The 23,659-nt window shown below is 38.1% G+C and overlaps 1 protein-coding gene across 2 annotated transcripts in view; it reads left to right on the top strand.

Annotated features, from left to right (window-relative positions):
- SCGN (secretagogin, EF-hand calcium binding protein) overlaps positions 1-23,659 on the top strand; it is a 56,951-nt gene that overhangs the window by 13,120 nt on the left and 20,172 nt on the right. For both annotated transcript variants that reach the window (XM_075211331.1, XM_075211333.1), the window contains 3 exons: positions 5,375-5,467; positions 13,403-13,492; positions 14,769-14,825. In XM_075211331.1, the coding sequence (XP_075067432.1) occupies positions 5,375-5,467; positions 13,403-13,492; positions 14,769-14,825 (240 nt within the window). The remainder of the gene's footprint in view (positions 1-5,374; positions 5,468-13,402; positions 13,493-14,768; positions 14,826-23,659) is intronic.

Genomic DNA, 23,659 nt, shown 5'->3' on the forward strand with positions numbered 1-23,659 from the left:
ACCCATCAGTTGTGTAGATACCACGTATCTTGTTATTTTCAGACATTGGTATACAAAGCTAGACCTGTACTATCATTATTGAGGTATGATGAAGAGTCGACACTCTCTTGGCCTTCAAACTGAATAAGCTATTTACCTGATGGCTGTCAGTTGCCTACTCATTTAATTGACATTCAGGGATTGTTATTGTCAAATAAGTATTACCAACTGCACAGCATTTGTTAGACAAGGACATGGTGTTAAACATAAGTACTGCTTACTGAGACAAGTTTCATCTTGGCAATCTTTTGAATTATATGGGGTATATTTACTAAACTGCGGGTTTGAAAAAGTAGAGATGTTACCTGTAGGAAACAATCAGATTCTAGTTATCATTTATTTTGTTCATTCTACAAAATGTCAGCTAGAATCTGATTGGTTGCTATAGGCAACATCTCCACTTTTTCAAACCTGCAGTTTAGTAAATATACCCCCATGTGTGCTTTGTGCTAATATATGCAGCAGTTTACTGAATGCATTTAAGTACTTGTGATTACTGTTCCTTCCTTACTGTTAGGGTTTTTGAGCGTCTGCCATTTTTTTTATTAATTTTCTTGCTTTAGGGTAAAAAGTGTACATTTTACACCTCAGTGCCTATAGACTTATAAGTGTGTCATGTGTTTCAATCTCAAAACCACACTGGAGATAAATAATCTACTGAACATTCTTAAAAGTAATCACCTCAATTTCTGCTACATGCACCATGTTAAACTGGTATGTATATCTCAATAGCTGGAAAAAAAGCAACTGTCACTGAAATTCTACTAGTTTGTATAATCACAAATCATCTTTAGTAATATTATTCTATCAAGGGATCAATATAATTCTTAATTCCCTCAAAATTATAGCTCTCTCTGAAAAAATGCAGTCCCTTACCATATCAATGATCATTCATATCGTACTCAATTTTTATTGACCTGAAAAGGGTGTAAAGAATAGAGTATTGCACTATGAGGCGCCTTTTTCTTTTTACTTCTTTACAAACTTCCATTACCGGGCATCAGCACTGGCATTTAGCAGACCTGGGGGTAAATGTATCAATATGCGGGTTCTTCAACACCCGCGTGTTCAGCCTCTTCCGCGATTCAATTTCAAGCGGCGCTGCATTGTAAATGGAAGTTAACCCTTTACAATGCAGCGCCGCTTGAAATTTAATCGCGGAAGTGGCTGAACACGCGGGTGTTGAAGAACCCGCATATTGATACATTTACCCCCTGTTCTATACTTGACTTTGAACCTGGGAATAGTTGTAGAGGCAGGAACAAAGTTTTAACTTTTATATTCACTCGGTTTTCCACAACCACAGTGGAGAATAGGCAGTGAAGAATGTAAATTGTCTATCATGGAGATAGTACCATAGGGCTTGTGCAATCTGCTTTATTGACAAACATTATTCCTCGATTGTGGTATACTGCCTTTTCCTGGAAAAAGATTACTACTTGACTATAGAACTGGATTCTCTTCTCCATTCCTTATTGATCTTGTAACAATACTACATCTAAACCCATGCTAGGTGCAATGATGGAAGAAAAAAATCAGCAATTAAAGGCAGCAGTCTGCAAAACAGGTTTCAGAATACTCTACATAGCACCAAACCATTCGACGGTTGCAATCAGGTGATTGAAAATGTGAGGATTACCAAATCCCTGTGTCAGTTCAACTTTAACTAGAATTTAGATCATCCATTCTGGTGTATTGGTCTCTGACTGAAGTTACTATTTAGCGAGGTGGACCAGCCACCCTAACCTAATACACCTAATGTTCATTTACTCTCATGATCAAGTAAAGATATACATGAGACTGTAATGAGCATTATTTTAGGGGGGAAAAAAAATCTAAGTCTAAATTAATGAAGTGGGTGGTCTTAAAGTGTTAATAGGTTGTGACATTTTTACTGTTTTCACCATGTGCATTTCAGATTGGACATGAAATATGAATGTACACACTGATTGGGGTAGTTCTGAAAAAAAAGGAAAGTGGATATGTACCTGTGTTTGCTTAAGGTGAATAAATTGGCATATTAGTAGTAATGTATTGGGCTCATTTTTGCCCTTTCATAATTGCCTTTTCTGAATTTTTAATGTTAGGTATTACAGTCACAGTCTAGAATAGTCTTGAATTGTACAATATTTTCTTGGAATCATATATTCTAAAGGTCCATAATCATTTGTTCTGTAGCAATTCACAGGACACCAAATAACAGACATCTGGACATTAATGTATATATAAAACCCTGTGCACACTAAGCTGGCTATGAAGGTCATTGTGTGATCTGCAAACAGTATTGCAATAAGGACATGTAACTGTTAATGTTTTGCTTGTGAAAGAGGTTATTAGGGACTTCTGAGAAAGTTTCTTTTTATGCTGTTGCTGCTTTTGTTCTGAAACCAAACACAAATCTGTCTCTTATTATGTTTTCTCCTCACTGAAAAAATAGGTTTCCTCACTCTAAAGCCATTAATCCCAAGTTGTAAATGAGACATAATTTTTTTCAAAAAATATATATTATTATTGAAATCCTCTGGTTGGATGAACCCCGCATGGTGTCATACGTGCTTTGCATTGCATTAGTTACATTACAGTAGTTTCTATTGCATACTATAACATAATCAATAAAATGCCACCTCTTAGATTCAGAATGCTTCCACAATGTCTCAAATGTATTTCTCTGTTGGAAAATAGTTTCTGACAACAAAACTGTGTTTCGCACACTTTGAGAAATGTATGACTCCACTGGAATTAGAGTTTCAAATCCATTCTGTTTAATTGTACCTTTCCAAAGATTATAATCACTTTAAACTCTACCATTAAAATCCCCTGGGAAAATATTCTTATCTTTCATAGAAATGGATGTTAAAATGTCATCCTTACAACCTCACTTGAATCCTGAGTTGGGCGTGGGTCCTTAAAAGTGTAGCCATATAATTGTTCACTAGCTTCAGACAAAGATTAATATTAAAATTAAAAATGTATTTAGGCCCACCGGGTATTCATAGAAGTAGAGAATGAGGCTATCACTGATTGCAAACCCCAGTCCACATATACAGGGTTGGTTAGCAGGTTGACCCTTCCAGAAGAAAGTATATCTAACCTCCTCCTCAGCTGGTCAAGCTTCAGAAAATGTATCAAGGTCAATATGGAACCTTCTCAGCTGCCGTGCAATAATTGCAGTTCGCCTTTATGATTTCTCCCCATAGACATATTCTGTGAGTCCACACATTTCAAGCTCCAAGTTTCTCTACATAATTAGGTGTTTCCTCTGGACATGTTAATCCAGTAAGGTGTTTACAAGGCAGACTTTGTTTAGGGTGTTATTTCTAGCCATATGTTGTGATCAGTGCAGTTCCTATATAAGACTTCCCAGTCATATCTGAAGCAGCAATGACATTTCATGACTATGGACTTCCTGGCATACTACCATGCTCCTATCACCACTCACTGATTTGCTACAGGACTTTACACAGTTATAACATACAGATAATCTTTAAAGGAGAATTCCAGTACATTAATTATTTTTGTGAGAAGAAATTGATGCACAAGCAGCCACCACACAATTTGTAACAGAGAAAGGGTCAGAGTTTAATGACATGAGACCCATGATGATTGGGGATCCCATCTCTCCTGCAGTCTTCCTCCATCTTCACAACCATGATAATGTATCAGATAGTTCTAAAGCTGCCATCTTCTGCATGCTCTGCCATTGAGGAAATTGTTGGATCGCACTTTGGCTGCTCCCTTTTGACCTTATGACCATGGTTTGCTCTATTGGGAGTTGGACCTCCAGATGATATCTCTCTTGGGCCCACCGTAACACACAAGCCCTATATCACATCAGGATGATGATCCCAGTGAGAGACATATGTAATAAAGAAAGCTCTTCACTCTCATTATTAATTTAAGAAATAATTAAGTCTAAAATTTTATTTTTGTCCTCCTAGAGCACTTTGCCTCTTCTTTAGTTGGTTCTACAAAACTTGATTTAGAAGGTTGATATCAGGCTTTGGGGATCATGGCCTACCAGACTAAGTAAATCCTTCATGTCAATTGTAGCAATATTCTGAAGATTTGCTTCCTCCAACTAGTACAGCTGTTTTAAAATGACAGTTCTACAGAAGTTCTGATGTTGCTGAAGGCAGTGAGATTTTCAGGAGGTCTTGCAGGATATACCTGGCACCTTTTTGTAAAAATCTCCATTAATATATTCAAAATCGGTTTTCTTACAATTAGTACATGACATGTTACAATCCTTGTAAGATGTAAGGATTTTAGTGTTTTAAAGCTCACAATGATTTTCCATACAATTAGTCCCTAAAACAGGATGTGCAATACATGATAGTTTTTAATTAGAAAGTCAATCACTGATAAAAACAAATGTTAAATTAGTTTGTTTTATGAAATCAACATATTTACTGAGAGGAGTAGTCAGGTTTGTAAAAAAAAATATGCCATTGAGCACTACATATATGTCTTAAAAAAAAAAAAAAAAAGATCTCCTACGCTGCCTTCATCATCATCAGCTATTTATATAGTTCTGTGAGAGTTCTATACTCACTCACATCAGTCCCTGCCCCATAGGATCTTACAGTCTAAATTTCCTAACATACACACACACAAAATGCCTGAGGCAGAAGTGATTATCACTTCTGCCTCACATCACTGGAGTCATGAGTTAGATTCACAACCATGGCCTTATCTGTGTCGAGTTTGCGTGTTCTCCCCGTGTTTGCGCAGGTTTCCTCCCACACTCCAAAAACATACTAATATGTTATTTGGCTGCTATCAAATTGACCTTGATCTCTCGTGATCTGCATGTGTGTGTGCGTGTGTGTGTGTTATGAAATTTAGATTGTAAGCTCCATTGGGGTAGGGACTGATGTGAGTGAGTTCTCTGTATAGCGCTGCAGAATTAGTGGCGCTATATAAATAGATGATGATGATATATCAAATAAAATAATGTTTGTGACTGTAGCAGTTTGCTGTAGTGTACTGATATAAATCTGCTTAGACATTTTATAATGCAGAGTTGCTTAATTTTTTATTTAGTTGGGAAGCTGAGTATCAGTTTGCCATTGAAAACCAAATTATGATGTTCACAATAGAATCTATTGCATTACTCATAATCAGGGGACTTCATTCTGGGACACTGCATGTTTTATGCATTTTGATAAGCGAACATAAATTTGTAAATTGGTTCATGCAGTAACATTAATGTGTTGCTATTATACTGTTAACATTAATTGGAAAAAAATGAAGGTGATAACAATCTAAATACAGTAGGACGTGAAAAGGGCAAATCTGCTATAAAACCATTAAGAATGTATTTGTTGAATTCTAGAATGCAATAACTGAAGAGAAAGTCCAGAGAGTGAAGGATCGATTTATGTCTGCATATGATGTCACTTCAGATGGCCGCCTACAAATACAAGAGGTATGTACACAAGAGCTGTGCAATCCTAACATAATACAATGATAGGCGTTCACAGAAGTTTGGAGTATCCTATGCAGTAGAGGACCAGTTACCAAAATTATCCATAACGTAAATTAGGTAAACATGTAAGGCCTGATTTAGAGTTGGACATAAAAGTGAAGCAAGAAGGTACACATGAGTTTGGCTGTATTTTGAGGTGCACATATTTTAAGATACATCCAAATCTAGCATATAAATGAGTCCAGAGCAAGATAAGCAAGTCATCATAATCCACATAAATGTGGCCTTTGGATGCATCAGGAGCAAAGATGTGACAGTCCATCATCGCCAACTTCTTCCTGAGCAAAGAGGAAGAAGCTGATAATCATGACAGCCAGAGCTTTAATTATTAAAGTAAAAGAAAATGCCCACCAACTCCATAAATAGCATCAGAACTAGACAGCTGGGGTTGGTTTCCAAACAGTGAGACAATGAGTGTGGGATACCTCTGACATAGTGAGACCCAGCACCAACAACATGGGGCTGTAGCATCTAATGGGGAATTACAAAAAACAAGCAGAGATCCCCCTCCAAAATACTAGTGGCCCAGCACTGAAAAATGCTGGGACTTGGCACTACTGGTATGTAGTTACTGGAATAATGGTAACAATATCAGGAATCTGGAGCACCTCAGTGTTTCTAGTATAATTGAAATGGGGTTCCCTAAGACCCTTCCCCCATTGCATGGTGTCATGCAGAGAGCAATTAGAGATAACAGCATATTAGCAAAGCTCTACATACTATCTCCCACATTTTCTTGTTCTCACAAATATAAAGCATCTAAAGTTTGTGGAAACTGTTCGTAAATGACACAATAGCACAGAGGTGTATCATCACATAAAAATACAGCTTTTTCAGTGAGCTGGCATTCCTGGTCTCCAACCACACCTGCCTTTGTTTCAGCCTCACCTTAACAGATCCCATCCCCCAGGCGCCCAAATCCACATGCACACAATGACACCTAAATAGTCTCCACCCTATTCACTTCCTACCTTAACCAAAACCCCTCCTCTCTCCTATAACTACCCTATACTGCCCAAATCTAGCTGCCTCTTTCTATAACCATACACTCACTTCAACCCTAGACAATGCAGCTCCAGTTACCACATACAGTCTCTGGCAATCTCAACCCCAACCATGCATACCAAATAGATCTGGTTCCTACAAAATTTCTCCCACTCAGCTGGGCACTACTTGAGGAATTCTTGTTCCCATGCTTATTTGCTTCACTATAAATTCATCTTTTCATCTAACAACACTCTCCTTTCGCTTACCAAGAAAACAACTTCACTTCTCTAATATTCACTGTGAAGAAAACACGATTGGTACTTGGTACTTCTTGTTGGTTACCTAATCACTCATGCACAACATCAAAAGAACAAAACAATTATAGGTTTTATTGAAAGTTCACCATACATGTTAACATCAGTTCCAATATGCAGCCAAGTGTATACCCCGAAGCTTGAACTGGCAGCACAAGTAGTATCCCACAGCCCTGTTATGGATAATGGGACTGGCAGACAGTAAGGGGGGAAAAAGCAGCAGGTAGAGGCTGAGTCTTTAGCATGCTGTAGTCCTTCCAGTTTGTTTTTTTAAAGTGGCACAAATTGGCGCAATTTTCCATTGCTTTATGATTTGGCATAAAGTCCAAAGGGGCTGTCTGGGCTGTTTCTCTTTATTAACTGCAATTCTTTCTAACCCCTGTTGAGTAGGCACCTGGCTGTCTGCTGTGATGCCTTAGCAGACAACAGGTACTTCATCATGGTAACTAAGGGGATCGACCTCTTAATAAAGTGAATCTAACAGACTTAACCTCTTGCAAGCTTCTGCCATGTCAATGAAGCAGTAGCTGTTCTGTGCTTCATGTCTGAAAGAGAAGGAACAAGCCTAGGGGATGCACTGCTATATTTGGACTTCCTGTTTAGGATACACAAAGATGTCACAGAACATGTATGTCCATATAAGGAGATCCTGACCTGGACATTTTCAGCACATAGCTAGATGATTTAATAAACATTAGCAATACACGTGTCTTACAGAAACAACACCTATTTAAACACAATGAATACAGATAACTGACATACAAATTTGACACAGTGTAGCACATTATCACAGACTGGACAACATAGAAACAATGTCATGCTCATTCACAAGTATAATATTAATATTTAGTGGCCTATACATTTAACAGAGAACCACAACATTGTAACATATGAAATTCACACCAATGAACAATATAATACCTTTTATGACCATTCAGTAAACTAAATGCTCGAGTAATGGGACATTGTTCCCTTCTCAGCACCTTGCGGAACCATACAACATCAAGAAAGAGTACTTTAGTCCATATTTTGTGAGAAACGAGGTATAGACAGAGTAAAGTGAAAGCAACTCCTCGCTATTATACATCCACCCTGTCTTCTATCCATTCCACTTTGCCACATTCAACTTGCTTCTCTGCCAAGCTCTCCCTTCCTCCCTCTCAGCCCATGGCCACCTACATCAAACACACAATCAACACAATTCATCAAGAGATCTACTCTTGACAGACCACTTACACCCTACTTTCTCCTACACTCCCTAATCTACACTCAGGTCAACACTCTGAATTCATCTCATCATCTCACCCTAAAGAAGCATGCTCACTCAACTCAATTACCTACAAACTTCTCTGCCCCCTCTTGCCCACTGCATGCTCAGCAAATCCCTACACTAGCTCTCCACATCCTGCAGAATCTAATTCAAAAGACTTATACTTACCTACGAAGCCCAGAGCAAAAACACCCCTTCATACATCTCAAACCTCATCTCAAGATACTCTCCTTAAGGTTGTGTTAGATCTACCTTTGCCCTGCACTTTGCCTCATCTCTGATAACCACTTCTAACTCCCACCTGCAAGACTTCTCCTGAAATACTTGCAAAAGAACAGACATTCATTAGATAAAATCGGTAATGGTCAACAAAGTCACAAGAGAAAAATCAAAAGTATGTATCATTCTGTCAAGATCAATGCATGTAGAACTTACTAATATAGTTGCAATGCTGCCATTGTGTAAAATTATACATAAAGATTGTACCCAACGTATGCATTTTTGCGAATTGCAAGAGAAATCACTGCAAACATTTTGCTTAGTCTGTAACAATTTGTTCCGAACATTAAAATTTTCACACCAAGAACAAGAAAGTAATTTATTTATTTATTTTGTAAACTTTTTTTATTGAGATTGATAGGTTTCAGAAACAGCAATAAAAAGAAAATATTATAAAATAGACATAGCAAAGTTATCATTTTAAACGTTTTTGAAAAAATAATGAGGGAGTGGGAACGCTTAAAGATAGGTAAAGGAGGGATGGGAAAGAGAGGGAAGGGAAGGAGAGATGTCCTATGTTCCTGTTAACATAAATAGTTAGAGTTAGATAAAATAGCCCCTATACATGTCCAATTCTATAAAGGTTAGCCAACTCAACCAGGTAGTGGTGAACTCTGCATTTCAGTCTAGTGTGGCCATGGTGATATCCTTCATTGACATATAGAAGTCGAGTCTGTGGAACCAATCCTGAACCAATAGAGGAATAATAGATTTCCACCTTTGCCACATTATTAAAATGTTTTAGAATTGATTTCTTATAAGAAAAAAATGGAGCCTTAATCATATTTTGAATCCAGAAATCTGGACCTTCTGGCACCTTCTCACCTAAAATCTCCTTGGAGATTTTAATCACCTCCCTCCAAAATAGTTGGAGCTGTGAGCATCTCCATCAGATATGCTAAGGGTCTCCTATCAAGTTTTCGCAGCGCCAAGATTTATCTGAGAGTCCAGGAAACATCTTGCAAAGGACACTGGGTCATCTGTACCATCTAGTAATAACCATATATACTACAGTCATGGCCAAAAGTTTTGAGAATGACACAAATATTATTTTTCACAAAGTCTGCTGCCTCAGTTTTTATGATGGCAATTTGCATATACTTCAGAATGTCATGAAGAGTGATCAGATGATTTGCAATTAATTTCAAAGTCCCTCTTTGCCATGCCAATGAACTTTATCCCAAAAATAAAATTTTCACTGCATTTCAGCCCTGCCACAAAAGGACCAGCTGACATCAGGTCAGTGATTCTCTCATTAACACAGGTGAGAGTGTTGACAAGGACAAGGCTGGAGATCACTCTGTCATGCTGATTGAGTTAGAATAACAGACTGAAAGCTTTAAAAAGAGGGTGGTGCTTGAAATCATTGTTCTTCCTCTGTTAACGATGGTTAACTACAAGGAAACACGTGCAGTCATCATTGCTTTGTACAAAAAAGGCATCACAGGAAAGGATTTTGCTGCTAGTAAGATTGCATTGAAATCAACCATTTATCGGATCATCAAGAACATCAAGGAGAGAGGCTTAATAGTTGTGAAGAAGAACATCCAGCAAGCGCCAGGACTGTCTCCTAAAGTTGATTCAGTTGCAGGATCGGGGCACCACCAGTGCAGAGTTTGCTCAGGTATGGCAGCAGGCAGGTGTGAGTGCATCTGCACACACAGTTAGGGGAAGACTTTTGGAGGATGGCCTGGTGTCAAGAAGGCCAGCAAAGAAGCCACTCCTCTCCAGGAAAAACATCAGGGAAAGACTGATATTCTGCAAAAGGTACAGGGATTGGGGTTGCTGACCACTGGGGTAAAGTCATTTTTTCTCATGAATTCCCTTTCAGATTGTTTGAGGCATCTGAAAAAATGCTTGTCCAGAGAAGGAAAGGTGAGTGCTACCATCAGTCCTGTGTCATGCCAACAATAAAGCATCCTGCGACCATTCATGTGTGGGGTTGCTTCTCAGCCAAGGGAGTGGGCGCACTCCCAATTTTGCAACTTCTCCCACTCATCCAAGAACAGTTTTGTGACCAAAAATGCCTTTTCCAGCATGATGGAGGACCTTGCTGTAAGACAAAAGTGATAACTAAGTGTCTCAGGGTTCAAAACATCGATATTTTGGGTCCACGGCCCGGAAACTCCCCAGACCTTAATCCCATTGAGAACTTGTGGTCAATCCTTAAGAGGCGGGTGGACAAACAAAAACCCACAAATTCTGACAAATTCTAAGGATTGACAGCATGCCAGGGCGAATTGTAGACATCTTCAAAAAGAAGGGTCAACACTGCAAATATTGACTCTTTCCATAAACTTAATGTAATTGTCAATAAAAGCTGTTGACACTTATGAAATGCTTGAGTATACCATAGCAACATCTGACGAAAAGGTTTAAAAACACTGAAGCAGCAAAACCAATACGTGTCATTCTCAAAACTTTTGGCCATGACTGTAGGTCTCCAAAACTGATACACTACTAGATGAGGTTTGGGTGAGCTGGAAAACTTACTCCCATTGTGGGTGAACCAATTGCATCTCTAGATCCCGCTTCCATGCTTGAGTGAATTTGGGAGGAGAAGGACATAGGTCAGACTGGATGCCGCAGAGAAGTTCAAATGGAGTTAATTTCCTTCCCAGAGCGTTGTTTCTATTTGTACTCCCTAGATAATATTTGGTCTGAATCTTCCTTTATCCAGAAGTGCAAGGTCTTTTTACTATCACGGTATGGACGAATTTCTCCGCTGCTAACCAGCTAACTCTTGAATTTGTGAGGTGCTAAGCTGGGAGGTAAATCTTTGTTATACACAAGTGGGGTTATGGGGGATAATGGTGATGGTGTCTCAATTGTAAGAAAGCAATTTCTATAAACTTGCATATTGTTTGTGTTTATTTATATTAACATTGAAAGACACACAAGTCATCATCAGCACATAAACTTGCAACATGCTTATGGACGTGCAAAAGATATGTCCCTTAAAAGTCCTCCATTTTATTTTCATATCGTTATACACAGCAAGTTTTAAACAACCTAACTTACCGCCAAAAACCCTGTGTCTCTTGCTTCTGTGCCTCCCATTGATTCAGAGATACAAATCCTTAGAAATGCTCAGGAGTCATTTTACTACAGCTTTGAAAGAGTAGAGGAAGATGGAACAGAAAAAGGCCAGAGGCTACTTTCCCTGTCAATGCTTTTTCCAAATGGATAACGCTGTAGAGGCAACATGTATATTGCTGCAACCATTTGCAAATATATTACTTGTTCATGCATGTGATATTTTCTGACTGGGACCTTGACATAGATCAGTCTTGCCATATGTGTCAACCATGTCAATAAATCAAAATTATATGCATTTATTAATACTGAACTTGGAATTAAAACAACATATTTTGATACGTTGTAGAGAATGATGCTGTACTATCTTGTGTTTATGAATTCCAGACTGCTGGTTAACTCAGAAAAGTATTTCAGAATTGTTTACAGCATGTTGCCATATTTCCGTGACCATCCATTCCATTCCCTAAGTCCTGACTTTAATTACTCAATCAATCAATAAACTGTTTTGTGAACAGCAATATACAGCATGTTTCAGTAAACTCTTTGTTCCTTGGATTTCACTTTTGAGGATAGGCACTGGCAGTAAGCTTTATGTATTAAGTAAGCTGCCTTGGCGGAAATTTCTTTAAAATAAATATTTTTATTTGGAATTTATGTATTTATTTATTTATTATTTTTTTTTTTGGGGGGGGGGGTTAGTTGTACTGTAACTTCACAGTTCTAACATCACAACGTCATGCCTTTGTTCTTTTGGGCTGTCATTCTCATTACATACACCCTTTATTCATAGTCCTACTTAGAAGCACAGGTATCGCTCTTGCAGAGGTATACCCTGTGTTTCACCATTGAGACTCACAGCAGCATAGAAATTATTGTGATAAGTGGTCATGTTATTTGGGATATAAATTAACAGTGCCCTTATTTGTAATAGACATACTCTTGTCTGCTGCTTCTGGTACAGGGACAGTCTAGAAATAGAAAACTCATGGAGGCTGCATCATGGAGCTGTCAAAAAGTGACTAATACAAAACACACTTAGCTGTGGATTTGACAACACAGAGACAGCACACATGTCCCCTCTCCACCAGACCATTTACAGCAGCTGTACTGTAGCTGCATTTACTTATTATGAAATACTCCTGGGGATAAAAATGCCCAACTCCTGACATAAAAGGAACATTAACTTGAGCCACAGAATAACATTTTTAATTCTCAGGACACCTACCTGGCTTTGAAGGATATTTACTGCATATATTGGCTAGTAATCCAGTATTTTTTCACAAGCTGCTCACATAAGATTGTAGATGTTTTTGCTTTTCAATATCTGCAGAAGAAAACTAAAACTCTAGGTTAGCTGGGTAATAATGACCATCTTAACACTTTAGAGCACAGGTCAAAACCAAACAAATATGTTATATTATAATCCTTAAATTGGAAATGTATTATTAAGCAAAATTGTACTGCTTTTTGGTTCCAAAATAGAGCATAAATATATTTTATTTACATCTTTTATTTAAGTGGCCAGTGATTTAACATTTCTACTTAGGGGTCTAGTGATAAGCAGTAATAACACTCTGCCCATGATAACATTTACACCTTTTAAATGTTTAATTGTATCCTACATATAAAATGTGCTTCTATTTTAATGAACTCGACAAGATATTTCCTGCAATATTCATTGAATGCTAATATAGGGACTTCAACCTGTATAATATAGCAAAAAATATCCAGGAATATCATAGTAAACTAAAACTTTTTTTTTCTTTTTTACATTTCCTTTAATCTGTATATGGTACATGAATGGTCTCCAATTTAGGTTACTTATGTTCTCCAGCACCGGTCATAATCACATATTTTGAATTGTCATGCATATTAAAGTCTATATAGAAAATATTAATATTGCTTCTGGCACAAATGTAAAATTGGATACCATAGTTTGAGTTATATCCAATCATTTCTACTAATTGCATTGTATTTTTCTTCCAGCTTGCAAATATGATTTTGCCAGAGGATGAAAACTTTCTGTTACTTTTTCGTAGAGAAACACCTTTGGATAACAGTGTGGAGTTCATGCGGGTATGTGTGACTGTGGCACATTACATACATTCATTTTTTAAAGCATTACATTTCTATGCTCTTTTCTCAGCCACCTATCCCATACCAATTAGAATAAAAAAATGCATCTTACCCTCTTCTCTTTAAACATATTAATTGACATTGTTGTCATCATTGGCCAACACAGCAATATACTGTATTCCATGCAAGCCAACAGCATGTGTATCTAAATGTTTGCCATACTGGTGCCAATGACATTTATTGCTGGATATACATTAGATGCACAATAAAAAGGGGAGAAAGGTACTATTATTGTTGCCGGATCTGCACGATATTCAAGGTATCCCACTTTAAATACAATAATAATTAAAAAAAATAACAATCATGTGCTCATTATCTAATTGTGATCAGACTGTCTATTAAGTCAACCACTGTAACTAATAATATAAATATGGATAACACTATGTATTGATAAATGGCAGAAATAAGAATAATCAATCAGTATCAATATACAAATAATTGATGATGTAAAATAAGTAAATGAACAAACAAAAACAAAATATGAATCATACAATTAAATACAAACATGTAACCGCATAACAGTTATTGTAATGGTTGATTTTAAGAGCTCAAATTGGTTAGGGAAGAAGGTGTGATATATTCTGGATTGGGTTTTAAAAAATAGTATTAATATCCATGCTTGTATTGTGTGTAGAAACAGGTAATTAGTTTGCACCTTTTTATACAAATTACATTAACCCTTGAAAAAATCCATAGGGCGAAACCCGTTGATCCATTGTGGAATGCATTGATTATCTCTGCAAAAAACCCCGAAAAAAACACTAGAGATAGTGTACAGAACAGAATAGTAAACACTTCTCTACCCAGTTACCCAGGACAATGAGTGCATGAATGTTTTTCAAGCATTGCTATATTGAGATCAACAGTATGTATCACAGCATCCAAGTATCCGTGAAGTCAATGTCATATATCCTTTGGTGTAGGATAAATTTAAGTTAATTAAAGCACATGTATTGCTGACAGCACATTCATTTGCAATATTCTGCATTAATGTTAATGGCATGCCATGGTGAGCACCAGGTGTATTAGGCTCTAGCAGGAATTATTTTGTGTTTAGATAGGAATTGTATTTTTACTATTATTTCTTACATCTACAATGTTTCCTTACATTTGAAACCAGGTTAATTGTTACTGTCACAATGATTACTGGTATACAAAATATATTGTATTTATTTTTCTAAAACAATTCTACATAACAGAATCATTTTTTTTTCAGATTTGGCGGAAATATGATGAGGACAGCAGTGGGTTTATTTCTGCAGTGGAGCTCAGGGTACTTTTTATTGAACTCTATTTACTTAGCTACCATTTACTAGACATATATCTTTCATTGCTCTGTATTTGTATCTATCTATCTATCTATCTATCTCACATCTATCTATCTATCTATCTATCTATCTATCTATCTATCTATCTATCTATCTATCTATCTATCTATCTATCTAACATCTATTTATCTTATATCTTATATCTTTCAATCTATGTGTTTCACATCTATCTATCTATCTCTCTCTCTCTCTCTCTCTCTCTCTCTCTCTCTCTATATATATATATATATATATATATATATATATATATATATATATATATTAGAGATGGTCACTGACCCCCGTGTTTTGGTTTTGGATTCGGTTTTGGATCTGGATTACCGTCGTGTTTTGGTTTTGGTTTTGGTTTTGCAAAACCGCCATTGCGTGTTTTGGTTTTGGTTTTGGTTTTGTTTGGTTTTGTTTTGCAATTTGTTATAAAAATTACATTTATTGGTGCTAAAATAACATAATTTAGGTATTATTTTGTAGCTACATTATTATTAACCTCAGTAACACTAATTTCCAGTCATTTTTTATTCAATTTTGAACACCTCCTATGTCACAATATGATTTTCATACACTTGAAAAGAAAAATTGCTGCAGTTCTTGCCAGTGATAACAAAAAGGCCATTGTCATGCCTGGGCATAAGACCAAAAATCCACCTCTTAAGTGTGGAATTATTTTTACACGAATCCTGGCAAGAGTTGTCGATCCATTTGTAACATTTTGAAAGCCACACTCAGTAGAGGTAGGGACCTTAACCATCTGGGATCCTCATCCATGTTTCGTCATTTTTCAGCGAGTTATTGGCAAACTGTTGGGAAAATCAGAAACTTTGGTTAAAAAAAAATTAACAACAAGCATTCCAGCATAATCTACCTCCCTTCTCTCATCTACATCCCAGCACCTGCAATCTTCCCCCCCAACAATTGGCAAGTAAACAATCCTCTGCAAGAGGAAGCAAGAATGAAACCTGTCACCCAGTCGCAAAGCGGATCACAGACGCCCTGGGTACTATGCTAGCGTTAGATCTGTGTCCAATGTCCACTATTAATACAGTTGGTTTAAGACATTTAATTGAGGTGTTATGTCCCTGTTAGCAAATGTCATCACTATACCATTTTACTAGAAAAGCTTATTCTCTCCTGTACCGGAAAGTTCCTAAAAATGTCATTATTGGGTGACAAAATGGTATTCTACCCACTGTACACTTAACCACAGATATGTGTACAAGCGGAACTGGGCAAACAAAAGATTATATGACTGTGAAAGCCCACTGGGTTGGTCTTTCGCCTTCCCCAGCATGGACAGCAGCAGCATGTACCCAGGTGCATCACATTTTTGAGAAGTAGGCTACTCTGTGTATCAGCAGCTTCACTAAGAGGCATACAGCTGACAAACTGTTCCAAAAACTAAGGGATGTCATTGAAAGATGGCTAATCCTGCTTGGAGTCTCCTGAGGATATGTCATTTCTGATTACGACCCCAATATTGGTCCAGCATTACAGCGGGGCTGAATTCCATCACATTTCCTGTTTTGCACACACTATCAACTTGGTGTTACAGAACTTTTGAAAAATGACATGCAGGAGATGCTGTTTGTGTCCATAAACATTTAGGGTCAATTTGTGGTTTCTGCAACAGCATGTAGGAGAATACAGCAGCTGCAAGAAGACTAGCATTTGAGGGGAATATACTTTAGTCCAGCGAAGTAGTTACCTGTGAAGAAAGTGCAGACACAGTTAGCTTGAGTCAAGTGATTGCCTTAATAATAGATTTTGAAAAGGTGCTACATAAAATTATAGTGTGCAATAAAACAAAGTAAATGTGCTAACTATATTTTAATTGTAGATGAAATACTTAATTTTCTTTGCAAGGATCCCAGACTTATCAACATCTTGTTGGGACGTCTTCTCCTTCAGTTTCTCTGGCAACTGCTTGTAATAAAAGAAATTGCTTTCCCAAGACACCCAGTGATGATGCAGATGAGTCCGCTAAACATTTTGATATTTGCTGTGCTGTAAAAGAATTGCCCAAAAACCGTGACAGCTCTGCCCTAAAATCAACTAGTCATTCCCTTTGGAAGGCCATTATCAGCAATTACATCATACTACACAGACTTCTATGATATTGGGATATTGGGATGAATTAGTATTGTTGGAGGAAGATTATCACTAAACCCTGCCACCTCTCCAGTTTCGCAATGAGCTATGGTACAATAAAATGTAACTGCAGATTTAGACCAAGACTGTCAGCCCTATTATTTCTATTTCAGCAATTACAATTAGCAATGGAGCAATGGAGCTCTTCTCTTTGGGTGTTACCTATATAACGCAGCACAATTTGCCTGCAAATTCTACAGACAAGCCTGCTTGTCTTCCTCTCCATCAATGACTCTTAGCAATTGAGCACTCGTCTTTGGGTGTATATTACACCCAAACATTATTAGTGAAAATTATGAAAAATACAGTTTAATCCCTGATAGGCCCTCCACCATCCTTTGCATGTTAATAGTAGGATTGGTTGGAATTATGGTCAAGGTCACACATTTTTTTGACAAATCCTTCAAACCAGCCCAGATGTCAAACTGTTGTGGTCTGCCCCCTGCGTCATCCCTGCTTGTGTTTGGAAAGTGCATATTGGTGCCAGAACCTCACATGCCAGAACTGCTCCCACTGGTGCCACACTGCTGCAGGACTTACACAATCAACCGCATCCTCATCGTCGGATACCCAAATCTCCCCCACATCCTCTTCTAAAGACAAAGTGTCATCCTCACTTGGTGTATCACCGGCTACACTCGGGCTGTTCAGGCACACATCAGCAGAACTGCTGAAAGGGCCCTTCTTTATGGGTAGACTAACAGAATGGTCACGATTAGACATCCCACTGTTGGATGGACTCTCCACAGGGATTGTTGTCATTTGTGAATCAGAGCAAATATTCTCCTGTAATGCCTCACTGTTATCTTGCAGCTCGGCTTTGACGCGTAACAGTAGTTGTGCACCAATTGTAGGCTGGGTAACTTTTTGGGATCTGCCACTAATAGCCAAAGGTGAAGGCCTCATTCTCTCTTTGCCACTGCGTGTGTAGAATGGCATGCTTGCAATTTTTTTTTTATCGTCACTTAACTTTTGCTCAGTTACACTTCTTTTTCGCTTCAATACAGTAAAATTTTTTTGGGTTTTTGTTTTTTGCACTAATTTGAAAACACTCTGTTGTTTGACATCGCCTTGGCCAGATGACGTACTGGGAACACTAACATCAGGACTGGTGACAGAACCTGGTTGCTCATTTAGATCATATGTGGACTGCTTTGAATCCATTCTGAGCGCAAACCACTGGGGAGTGCTAAAAATTATTGAGTAGATACTGCTGACAGATATGACTTTTGACAGCCAGAAATATTAATGCACAATTAGGGAGGACACCCCAAAAACACTGAGGAGTGCTAAAAATTATTGAGTAGATACTGCTGACAGATATGACTTTTGACAGCCAGAAATATTAATGCACAATTAGGGAGGACACCCCAAAAACACTGAGGAGTGCTAAAAATTATTGAGTAGATACTGCTGACAGATATGACTTTTGACAGCCAGAAATATTAATGCACAATTAGGGAGGACACCCCAAAAACACTGAGGAGTGCTAAAAATTATTGAGTAGATACTGCTGACAGATATGACTTTTGACAGCCAGAAATATTAATGCACAATTATGGGGGACACCCCAAAAACACTGAGGTGTGCTACAAATTATTGAGTAGATACTGCTGACAGATATGACTTTTGACAGCCAGAAATATTAATGCACAATTAGGGAGGACACCCCAAAAACACTGAGGAGTGCTACAAATTATTGAGTAGATACTGCTGACAGATATGACTTTTGACAGCCAGAAATATTAATGCACAATTAGGGAGGACACCCCAAAAACACTGAGGAGTGCTACAAATTATTGAGTAGATACTGCTGACAGATATGACTTTTGACAGCCAGAAATATTAATGCACAATTAGGGAGGACACCCCAAAAACACTGAGGAGTGCTAAAAATTATTGAGTAGATACTGCTGACAGATATGACTTTTGACAGCCAGAAATATTAATGCACAATTAGGGAGGACACCCCAAAAACACTGAGGAGTGCTACAAATTATTGAGTAGATACTGCTGACAGATATGACTTTTGACAGCCAGAAATATTAATGCACAATTAGGGAGGACACCCCAAAAACACTGAGGAGTGCTAAAAATTATTGAGTAGATACTGCTGACAGATATGACTTTTGACAGCCAGAAATATTAATGCACAATTAGGGAGGACACCCCAAAAACACTGAGGAGTGCTACAAATTATTGAGTAGATACTGCTGACAGATATGACTTTTGACAGCCAGAAATATTAATGCACAATTATGGGGGACACCCCAAAAACACTGAGGTGTGCTACAAATTATTGAGTAGATACTGCTGACAGATATGACTTTTGACAGCCAGAAATATTAATGCACAATTAGGGAGGACACCCCAAAAACACTGAGGAGTGCTAAAAATTATTGAGTAGATACTGCTGACAGATATGACTTTTGACAGCCAGAAATATTAATGCACAATTAGGGAGGACACCCCAAAAACACTGAGGAGTGCTACAAATTATTGAGTAGATACTGCTGACAGATATGACTTTTGACAGCCAGAAATATTAATGCACAATTAGGGAGGACACCCCAAAAACACTGAGGAGTGCTACAAATTATTGAGTAGATACTGCTGACAGATATGACTTTTGACAGCCAGAAATATTAATGCACAATTAGGGAGGACACCCCAAAAACACTGAGGAGTGCTAAAAATTATTGAGTAGATACTGCTGACAGATATGACTTTTGACAGCCAGAAATATTAATGCACAATTAGGGAGGACACCCCAAAAACACTGAGGAGTGCTAAAAATTATTGAGTAGATACTGCTGACAGATATGACTTTTGACAGCCAGAAATATTAATGCACAATTAGGGAGGACACCCCAAAAACACTGAGGTGTGCTACAAATTATTTAGTAGATACTGCTGACAGATATGACTTTTGACAGCCAGAAATATTAATGCACAATTATGGGGGACACCCCAAAAGCGCTGGGGAGTGCCAAATATGAAGAAAAAATAATAAACCTCTATCCTCCTCTCTGCACTAGCGATTTTGGTTAGAGCAATTGCAAGAACAATATGGTATTCTCTGTCCCTGCTCTAATTAGCCTATGACTACACCCTGCTCTCTCCCTCTGTCAAATGGCGATGGATTGCTGTGGAGGCGTGTATTTATAAAGTTGAAGTATCGCGAGAACCGAGTCCCGAGATCCGACGACGTCACAATGACGTTCGGCCTCGATTTGGATTCGGAATGGGCGGGAGAGTACCGAGCTGCTCAGCTCGGTACTCGGATACCCAAAGTTCGGGTGGGTTCGGTTCTCGGAGAACCGGACCCGCCCATCTCTAATATATATATATCTGTCTTTCTATCTATTTTATATCTATTTCACATCTATATCTATATCACAAGTATTATTATAAATGACCAATTGATTAATGGTTGTATATATTATGTACATCCAACTTGGAATAACAATTATATCCTACACAATTGCTGATTTTTGTTCATTAGTTTGATGTCTAGCTCTGTTTTCTTTGAGGTATTGAAAATGTTATCTGTTTGTATGTAAGCAAACATGGACTTTTACATTAGGACATCAGTTCCAGGTATATTCTTTCCTTAAACTATGATGCACAATTTCCCTTACCCATAAAGCACCACCATAACCCACTACTATACTTCACATTGGGGAAAACAGGTAGCGGCAAGTGAGAGGTCTCTAAGATAGGAGTAAGAAATGATTACCAGAGACAGGGGCAGGACAGAGGTAGATCTAAGAGGGCGAGAGGGAGGGTATTTTTAGATGAGATTTAAGATGTATAAAGGGGTGGTGTTGTTGAGGGCTTTGTTGGCAAAAATGAGTAAATGTAATTGGATTCTAAAGAACAAAGGAGCTAATGTAGAGATTTGCAGAGTGATGCAGCAGATGTAGAGCAGTGAGAAGAAAATTGCTGCAGCATTGAAGTGGGATAGATGGGCGAGGGGAATGCCAGATATGAGAGGTTGCAGTAGTTAAGGTATTGGATGATGAGAGAATGGATTAGAGTTTTGGTAGCCTCTTGGATAAGAAAAGGGTGTATTTGGCAATTTTTCTAAGCTGTGGGGGACAGAATGTGAGGAATACAGCAGAGGGCAGAGTTAAGTGTGACACCAAGGCAGTAGGTTTGGAAGATGAAATAGTGGTTTTATTCACGGTGAGGGTGATTTGAGAGGATGGGGTGACTCTGGGAGTAAGGAAGGTGATAAGATCTGTTTTAGATATGTTGAGCTGTAGGTAGTTTTGGGACATCCATATGGATATAGCAGAGAGATAATTGGTTACACATAATAATACAGAAAGGGAGAAGTTGGGGAGAAGAGGTAGATTTGGGTGTCATCAGTGTAACTGTAAGTCAAATAAGCAAATTAGTTCCCCAAGGGAAGAAGTGTACAGTGAGAAAAGCAGAGGGATGATTATAGAGCCTTGTGGGGCCCCAAAAGATAGTCATGGTGGAGGTAAGAGTGTGCCAGAGGTAGACACACTAATGGAGTGGTTAGATAGGAAGGAAGTGAACCAGAAAAGAGCTGTGTCATGAAGGCCAATGGAGTAAAGGGTGCAGTAGAAGTGGGTGATCTACAGTGTCAAAAGTAGTGATGGGAAATCTAGTTCATTTTGGTGATTAGTTTATTCTGATCTAGTTCGCTCATAAAATTAGTTCAAAAGTTAGTTAATTTAGTTCAGTTAGTTCATTTACTTTATTTAGTTCAGTTAGATCACTGGCTCTGGAACATTGCTGAGAGAAGTGATTGGATCATAGATCTAGTCTATTAAACATGCAGTAGACATTTCTACTATTTGCTTATTAGAGGAGTTATAGTCCTGTTAAAATGATCAAATATGTTTAATATGTCTGATCATTTTTAATATTTTAAAAAGAGCAATCACTTATACAACACACTAGCAGTGAAATTATTATTTTTTACTTCCATATAATGCAAAGTGTCACTTTTTTGCTTTTAAAATACAGTCATTGGAAAAAAAAACCTAACTTTTCCACTTTATCTCTTTTAAAGGTTTAAAAGATCTCCCCTTATATGTGGTGGAATAAACAGAACTACAGTATATATATATATATATATATATATATATATATATATATATATATAGCATGCAACAGTCAGCTCTGTGTCTTGAGCTGACAGGGAAGGTATCATGTGACTTGTGATCTAAATGATTCAAATGACCCAAAAAAACCAAAACAGCTAAATGAACTAGATGAACTATTGAGCTACTGAGCCAGGAGAATGACTCATGACAATATAGTTCAATGATTAGCTCCGCAGAGTCCCAGACAGTGTCTGAGCATACCAGCGCCACCTGTGGTAGTTTAGATAGTTAGTTAGTTAGCGCTTCTGTAGTAGCACTTACAAACCCCAGCGCTGGATTGTGGAGAAGAGAAAATGACTGGGGTCTGTAGGATTTGGCATGAAAACATATCTTGTCAAATGGTGTTGATTTTGTCTTTTATGTAGGTGGTAAAATCATGATCTATGAGGGAGAGAGGGTGAAGAAGCATAGGTTGGCAGAGAAGCAAGTTGAAGATGCAAAGAGGTGTCGGGGGTTAGAAGACTGGGTGGATATTAGAGAAGTGAAGTATGCTTGCTTTCCAATTGCAATGTTGTAAGATGTAAGGATGAATTTATAATGGGGGAAGTCTGCTTTGAAGTAAGATTTCCTCCAGCGGCACTCAAGTGTGTGGGAGCACTTTTGCAGGTGGTGAGTTTTGAATAGTTTGAGACTATATGTGGTGGCTGGAGCTGCATTGTCTACGGCGGAAGTGAGTGTTTTCAGGGCAGGACAGATTTGTCATAGGAGAGAGCAGCAGTATTTAGATGTTGCTGCATGCTTGTGGATTTTGGTAAAGGGGGACAACATAAAGTAAGTATAAGCTGCAGGAAAGAAGGTTGTGGTCAGAGACTGACCAAGTTAAATACATAGTCCAAATTAAGTCATATAGTATAGCAACAAGGCTTCACTTATGCCATATTGCCATGGATATATTTTCAAAGGTAGGTAGATAAATACAAAACAACTGCAGAAAGTAGGTTATGTATTTGATAGTGAGTGCATGTAGTTCAATTGGCGTGCTTATAGCGTCTGCGGGGAACAACAGATGCACACAGAGTTCTTACCTTCTTCGCAATTGGTCCACCTGCCTTTCGTACTAGCTCCTCAGCATTGCTACCCACATGCCACTTCGGTCTGGGTAAAAACCACAACCAGTTACTGGAGTGCAATAATCCAGAGTTAAAGAAGGGCGTGTCCAAGGTGATGGCCAGAAGTAGAGACCCTTTACTCTACATGTATTGCTGACACCTTGATTTGGTCTGTGCATGGGTGCGAGACTACGAATATTCAGGACAGGGTAGTATCCCGACCAAATATCCTACTCACCAATGCACCGATAACTAATATTCACCGGGATATCACAGTCTCCTCCTGGATGTCCACTGCAACTCCCAGAAATGGTACCGTTTAAAATTGACAACATAAAACAGCCCACCTACAAGGCTGTCTACTGGGCTAACTTATACCATCCACACTAGTGTTAACTATGAGAAGAATGTAACAGCAGCAGTCTGGTCCCATCAACATTTTAC

The sequence above is a fragment of the Mixophyes fleayi genome, chromosome 5 (assembly GCF_038048845.1).
Source record: "Mixophyes fleayi isolate aMixFle1 chromosome 5, aMixFle1.hap1, whole genome shotgun sequence".
NCBI lineage: Eukaryota > Metazoa > Chordata > Amphibia > Anura > Limnodynastidae > Mixophyes > Mixophyes fleayi.